The 7,368-nt window shown below is 34.6% G+C and overlaps 1 protein-coding gene across 1 annotated transcript; it reads right to left on the bottom strand.

Moving 5' to 3' along the window:
- Window positions 1-6,259, bottom strand: LOC101257245 (serine/threonine-protein kinase Nek6-like). The gene is made up of 13 exons (XM_004234742.5): window positions 5,896-6,259; window positions 5,240-5,306; window positions 3,269-3,334; window positions 3,106-3,152; window positions 2,824-2,869; window positions 2,652-2,732; window positions 2,531-2,573; window positions 2,396-2,445; window positions 2,008-2,089; window positions 1,880-1,929; window positions 1,702-1,775; window positions 1,539-1,590; window positions 1-1,454 (listed from the first exon to the last, which is right to left on the bottom strand). Exons 1-13 carry the CDS (start codon window positions 6,012-6,014, stop codon window positions 276-278), a joined length of 1,956 nt encoding a protein of 651 aa, XP_004234790.2. The 5' UTR covers window positions 6,015-6,259; the 3' UTR covers window positions 1-275.
- Window positions 6,260-7,368: the final 1,109 nt, after the last annotated feature.

Here is a 7,368-nt window from a genome sequence, read left to right as displayed (position 1 = left end):
TTAGCAAACTAAAGTTTAGGGTAATTTAAGATCTTCACAATTCCATCAGACGTACTACAATTACACTCTCAAACTAAGGAAACCTCAATCCATCAAGCCTCCAACAATAACTTAGTTCGCACCCACACCGGAGAAGCTTCTTTCAAAGTAAGCTTTCCCATATATCAAATCATTTAGAAGGTAACAAACAACAGTCGAGCTAAACATCTATGTCAACCCACAAAAATCACTCTGTACAGTAGTTTTTCAGTAAAGGGAAAGCTGCCATCACAAAATCACGATCCCTTGGCCAATTTTTGTACACTCATGAGGCTTTTAGTCAACCATATTGCTGTTTCTCTGGATGAAACTGCATCATCACCAAATGGTTTCAGCACACCAGCAAGCTCATCAATTTTTTCCTGCTTGAGTAGTCGTGCACAAACCTCTAAAAGGGATTCCAGAGCTTCAGCTCTTTCTTGAGTCGGATTTTCCCAGTCGTTCTTGTGCCCGTCACCAGCTAAGGCAGCTAGTGCCTTAAGCAGTGAAACCCTATCATCTAGTGCTTGACGTTTAGCATCTTCAACCATATTTGCATTCTTTTCTATCTCATCTTTAAGTGAGCTTGACCTATTTCTTTCAGAAGCTATGTGGTCAACAGAAACTCCTTTAAACTCACCAACATTTTCACTTACAGATGCATGACACCTAAGTTCAGCGTCAATATCAGATTTTGCAGGTCGTGTAGTTGATGAAGTGCTTTCTTCATCATAAGACCGTGTTTTCTCAGTGGAGCTTCCACTAGACGAGATCATTCTCCTAGGCTTTGCGGAGATACAATCTAGTTCATTCAAGTCTGCTTCTCCACTGCCACATGGCGTGCTCAACTCCTCAAGGTCCTTTATTTTGTCATCCTCCCTGTCGCCTTCTTCAGATTGTTGAACATGCTCAACAGAAACTTTTTCTTGCTCATCAGAGTGCATATTTGCCATGAATCTTGAAGAGTTCGCTGTATTTGTACTTCCTTCTTGCAATAAAGGGTCGGATTCATCGCCTCCATTGCAAATAGCTGCCTCAATAGCATCCCAACATTTAGAATCCACACCATCTACAAGTATCTTTGCGGAGTAGCTAGTAGGATCAACTCTATTAGTCTCAAGTTTGGCTTTAAATGCGTCATAGTTGTCAGACAAATTTCGTGGCCGAATGTTGTCCCTTTCATCAAAGTGAAAAACATGACCCTTCTCTTTAAGCCCAAGAGATTTGTCACTTCCATCAAAGTGAAAAACAGGACTCTTCTCTTTTAGCCTTAGAGGTCTTTCTCTTATGAATCTAGGACTGCCACATTTTCCAGGTGATTGCTTTGTTTTTTCCTTAGGGCTGTTTGGAGACTTCACTGGAAGAAAAGCAGATGAAGGGTTGCGGCAGCGAAAGAGATATGGCTGCAAATGTTGATGCCTTAACAACTCCGCAGTCTGAAAGTGATGATGAAAAAACAAATCAGAAATACTGACAATTTCAGATTTAATTGCATTTGAATATATGCATCTTGCACTCACTGTTGGTCTGTGTTCAGGGCTTTTCCTTAGCATGCTTTTAATAATCTGTTTCCTGGAAGCATTGATCCATCTTGTCAGTTTAATTATTAGTGGCTAGATAAACAATTATAAGTGTTAAGTAGAAATAAGAACCACTGCTTAACAATGGTTGGAAGCTACTTACAAGTTGGAGGAATATATAATTGGAAGTGGTGATAAAGAGCCCCTGTTTATTTTATTGATAAGTCCGGTCATGTCCTGCCGAATAAAAAAACCTTTCAATGTTCCACACAAATAATATATAAAGGTAAACGATGAATTATGAATTATGATGTTCATAGATAGCTGAAAAGTCAACGTACTGGAGCTCTAAATGGTGCCTGGTGTGCAGCAATTTCAAACATACAGCATCCTACAACCACATCAAACTATTGCTTCATAATTAAGGAAATAATAAAAAGGAAATGCATTACTTCGCCAGTTCTCTTACCAAGAGACCATATGTCAGATTTGTAGCCATATGGTATATCAGCAAGGAGCTCAGGACACATATAGTTTGGAGTACCAACAGCCTGTTTGGAGGCAACAAGTCACTAATATAAGTTATTGGCGAAGTTAGAACTAGTAGCATGTTCCTCAAGCACATAAGGCAGGGCATTTTATAATTGAAAACTACCATACACAGAAATCACAACAAGATGACATACTATAACTAAACAGAACACCTAGTTCTCTCAATATTGGAAAGGAATGGGGTGCCCTCTAGCTAGTCACTACGTAAACATATTGAATCATTTATTAAGGCGATCACAGTTCATTGATAATAAGCAGGAGCTAATTTTTCCACTAAGCTGTATGAATATACAGAGAACTCGTACCGAGGAAGCAAGACCTTCTCCATCTAAAAGTTTTGCGAATCCGAAATCACCTGTGTAAAAAGAATAAACAGGTTTGATTCATAGATAACATAAAAGCAAGGAGGATGCTATGATGCACTTGGTTGTCATTCTTACCTAGCCGGATGTCACTGTCCTTTGTGACAAAAATGTTAGATAACTGAAATAAATCGAAGTAGTTCATGTTAAAACATGTCATACAAGAAAAGCTCATTAATAGATCAGGGCCTGTTTATACCTTCACGTCTCTGTGTAGAACACGGTTGGAGTGCAGATAATCTACCGCCAGTAATAGCTGAGTCAGCCATTTGCAGAGTTTCTGCACACGAAAAAGTTGGTGAACACATAAACTTTAAGTGAACCATGCTAGTATGGAGAACCCATTATGATGGAAGTGGCATCTAAACTACCTCTTCTGTAAAGAGAGCTCCTCTAGACTTCCTTATGATCTTTGCCCTGATCACCCAAAAAACAGAAAAGACATTGTCTTCAATTTACGCCATAAAACATTCGCATGATTTTGTTGCTTTCAACCTTGTAATTTAGAAGGTGTCTAAAGATTCTTCATATACAACCATAATAGAGTAGTTCAATCAACAAATATGTTTTGACCATCTTTAAGGAGAAACGTAAAATTAAAATGTCAATAAGGAAAGTATTAAAATGCTAGCAAGTCTAGGATAACCACTCACATATCTCCACCTTCACAATAGTTGGTAACGATGCATATCCAGTTCCCCTGAAAGGAAAACAAAGTCAACCCTGTATTGAGGCAACTCGATATAGAATTTTGCTCAAGTGAAGGATAATTATTTCAATTCCAAATCCTGTTCTAGAAACTGAATAACATAATACCTTCTCGACCCAAGCATCCTTGTACTCCACGATATATGGATGGCTTAACTTAGCTATCAAATCCATCTGCCATAGTGTAATACATACACAGATATCATCAGATATTAATTAGCTTAACATTATGCAAACCTATATACTCAACATAGTATCATTCCATTTTACGTGGCCTGACTCTTGATGAGAATACTAAATAATAAGAGAAGCTGAACATGTGTGGTTTCAAAGGTAAGACTCAATTTTTTCGATAGGTAAATGTAAAAGTATACTTTTTAAGCTAATATACCACCAGGCGAAGTCCTTCATGGCTTATTTTATTATTAATAGTAATAAATCTCAAATAGGAAGTACAGGGTAAGACAATAGTTAACTTATCAACTGCATAACTTTTTTGACTGCAATGCAGCACTCTCTATTTGCTACCATAAACTCAAGAGAATCTAAGGCTGCGGCAGAAGGTTTTCTTATTAAAGGTCATCCCATCTTTGACAGGATAATGACCACATAATAAGAGAAAAGGGAATATATATTTGACCCATAGGGGCGTATAAAGTTCTTCACAAAATTTTTTTAGGAGCAGTCACCTAAATAAAAAAATAAAAAAACTGATTTTAGCATTTCTTACAAGTTCAACAAGTAGAAAAAATCACAGATACTTATACAATCTAAGAGTTTCAGTCAACTAAGTTCAGAAGTTTGCAAACTTGTGCTATAAGATTTTGGTTTGTATAGTCACACTCACAATAGTTCTCTACGTTTTTTCTCTATCAAAAATTCTAAATTCCAATATTACTTCTCTTGCAACCCAAATTATCAGCTCATGCCACCTTTGGAATTCCATTAGTTACCTTCAGTTATTTTATTTTTCCTTATGTATCTCTTGTTACCAAAGGATCTACTAATCAAGTAACAAAAAAACAAATAAGTAATTTGGAAGTTCTATTTCTACTTCAACTTCATCCATAGTTAATCTAGGACATTGATCCATACTTCATCCTGTTGAGAAGATGCCAAGAAATATTAATCCATATTTACAGTTTCAATTAGTGGTTTCCAACACAGAGGTCACAGAACCCGTTGGGGATATCATTGAAGATTTTCACCAATATACTTAACCATTCGTCTAATCATCATTATTAAACTACTAAGGAAGATTGCCCATACAAAGAAGGGTTGAATTGAAGCACTATTCTTTCAAATGTACAAGAGTAAAGTGGTGAAAAACGACATGCCAAAAGAAATAGCAGTACTGTGATATGAGAGTGATGATGAATGACCTGGCATTTGTTCAAAATGCTCTTATTTTTATAGGACTAGATTAAATAAGTTCTAATTTTTAAGAAAAAGTTGCCTTCTATTGTGAACTGGAATTTGTCTCAAGGACATTCATGACTGAAGACCAATTTAAAGTTACGGAAATGCTTAAACTTAAATTTGTGGAATATTTATTTCATAATAGAAAGCAAATGCAGCAGTTGGAAACAAAATTAAGGATTGTAAGGAAAGGACATTGATGGCTGACGATGAAAGACAACAACATACCCAGTTTAATCCCACAAGTGGGGTCTTGGTAGGTGGTGTGTATGTAGCCTTACCCCTACCATGTAAAGGTAGAGAGGTTGTCCCAGACAAGGAAAGAAGTAGGCACAAAATTTACGACAATGGATTTATTGGCCTCAATCAGGCAGTTAAAATATTGGATAAGAGACACAAACTATTGATTATAGATATAAACTTCAGTTAGGTACTAATTATGATGCAACGCTTTAGTCTAGTATAGCTTCCCGATGTAAAATGTAAGAGGGTCATTAAAATAAGCAACCTAACTTTAGTTTTCTCAGTTTAAGCATTGAATTATGTACCCATGCATTTGGTAAAAAGCTGAAGTCTCTGATCAAGCTAACATCAAAACTAGGTAATATAGGCTCAGAAATTGATTAAAAGAATACAATATAATGAAGCATTTGAAGTGACCTCTTGAAGTGCGGTACGTTTGAACTTGTCTCTCTGCTTTGCTAAAGGTATCTTCTTCAGAACATACCTAAAAGGAGGAATTTGTATTACTTGTTAGTTAAATAATTTGAATGTTGTAGGAAATGGGTTCAGTATTAGGCATGGGCTTTAACTCAATAAGAAAAGGGTCATTTACAGTTGTATCATTATGTCACTGCAAATGCAAGAAAATATTAATTGTGGTCACAACAAATCACTTTATTTTCAAGATCTTCATCAGCACATAACATTTATTATCTCAAGACTTTTCTTTTGGTAATTAAGTGACATTTTATTAATTCAGAGACAGAAAAGCAAAGCTCCTCCAACCAAGACCCTTCGGGAGGCCAGTGGTTTAAGCTTGGACATCCATCAAGTTTGAAGCCCCTTGCCAACAAAACCAAGGAATTTACCTTCTGGATCGAACTTGTCGCAATGAGCTTGCCTACTACGGGTTCGCAAGCTACTGCATAGGAGTGTGGTGCGCACCAAAAGTAGGAAAAATACAAACAAACAAAAAGGCTCCTCCTACCCAGCAAAAATTGAAGCTGGTACCTCCAAAAAGAAATCTACCACATCCTGATTTGGTAAGCAAATAGTAACTGTTATGATGAAAGAGAGAGAAAATAGCTGCTTACTTCTTATTATCAGTGGTATTCATAACAAGAAATGCTGTTCCAAAAGCTCCTCTTCCAATTTGCTCTACCACTTGATAATCATCAATCTTTGACTTGCTGCTACCATTCTGTATCTCCATTCTACCCTCAAAACAAAGATACAAACTTCAAAACCCAAATCTCTAGTCTCAAATTAAGTGGAAAAAAGTAGGGATTATTGAAGTAAATAAAGCTGTTCGAATAAATTCGCATAAAACTATAATGATGTTAAGCTGCAACAACTGTGTCTTTGTGGGTGTGAGAGAGAAAAAAACAAAGGAAGACAAAGAATAGGGCCCATAGGGAAGAAAAGGGTTGGTTGGGCTTGGAATTTTAGCAACACAACAAAATTCAACTATTCCCAAATTTATTTTTTAATTAGAAAAGTCAAATTTTACCCCTTCCAAAGTATATATTATTAATTATATAAATTCCTTAGTCTCAACATTAATAATCCACATATTAAAAGACTAAGAAAAAGTATTTAGCCTTGTCACACATGAGTGGTGTAGAAATAAATTTAGTCATATCGCACCATGTTGGTTTAAAAATATTATGAGCACTAACTAAAATAAACAATTTCCGAAAGGGATATAGTCATAATATTAAATAATCAGAAAATTTAATCAGAATTTGATTAAAAATTTTAAAAGTCTATAATATTTTTTATTTTAAAATAAATTTAATTCTTTTTATTTTTAAATTGAGAGATATTAAAGTTAAAATTATAAAAATATTTAGAAAAATAAAATAACATAATGTAAAATATGTTATTTTACCATTTTGACCAAATTTTCAGCCAAAAATATATATATAGAATGGTACGTGTATTATGTGATATAAATGGAGGAAAGTTTTGATAGGAAAACAAGTGAGGGACCAATTGAAGACCTTTGCTTGCAATTCGAGAATCAATAAAGGGTATTCTAATTGATCATTTCACACACAAGGAAAAAAATGAACATCTTCTAAATGGGTCATAGCCATGATGTCACTATCATACACTTATATGGAATAATTGAATACCACGACCCCAAACGTAATTTTTAAGGATTTGGACTTATTATTTTTACTAGTCTTAAAAATGTGTGTTGCACGTTTGTCCTTTGTAACTACTAAAAAATATATGCATATTTAAAAAATTGAAATTCAGAATAGAAAATATATTTGTATTGCACGCTACTTAGTATAAATATTTGTAAATTATTTAAATACAGTTACAATATGTATAAATAGTTATTCATAAAATTAATTAAAGAGAAAAAGTGTAACACCAAGTTAGTTAATGAATTCAGAAATAAAGTGAAATAGAGTAGACTAAAAAAACAAAATAGCTAAAGAATTCTAAAACTTTTAAATAACAAAAAATTAAAGAGAGAAATAGTTCTAGTTTATAAGAATAGAGGAACTTCCTCAATAACTGACAAAAGCATAAATAGATATATCTATAAATAG

This window comes from Solanum lycopersicum, chromosome 3 (assembly GCF_036512215.1).
Source record: "Solanum lycopersicum chromosome 3, SLM_r2.1".
Lineage (NCBI taxonomy): Eukaryota > Viridiplantae > Streptophyta > Magnoliopsida > Solanales > Solanaceae > Solanum > Solanum lycopersicum.
The sequence above is the reverse complement of the archived record's forward strand: the minus strand, read 5'-3'. Positions and strand labels throughout refer to the sequence as shown.

Excerpts from the sequence above, each read along its gene's own strand:
- LOC101257245 (XM_004234742.5), bottom strand. The coding sequence starts at position 6,014 with ATGGAGATACAGAATGGTAGCAGCAAGTCAAAGATTGATGATTATCAA. Across the intron at positions 2,574-2,651 it reads TTCTACACAGAGACGTGAAG|TTATCTAACATTTTTGTCAC; the intron begins GTATAAACAGGC and ends GATTTATTTCAG. Across the intron at positions 1,591-1,701 it reads ATTATATATTCCTCCAACTT|GAAACAGATTATTAAAAGCA; the intron begins GTAAGTAGCTTC and ends CAATGCTTCCAG.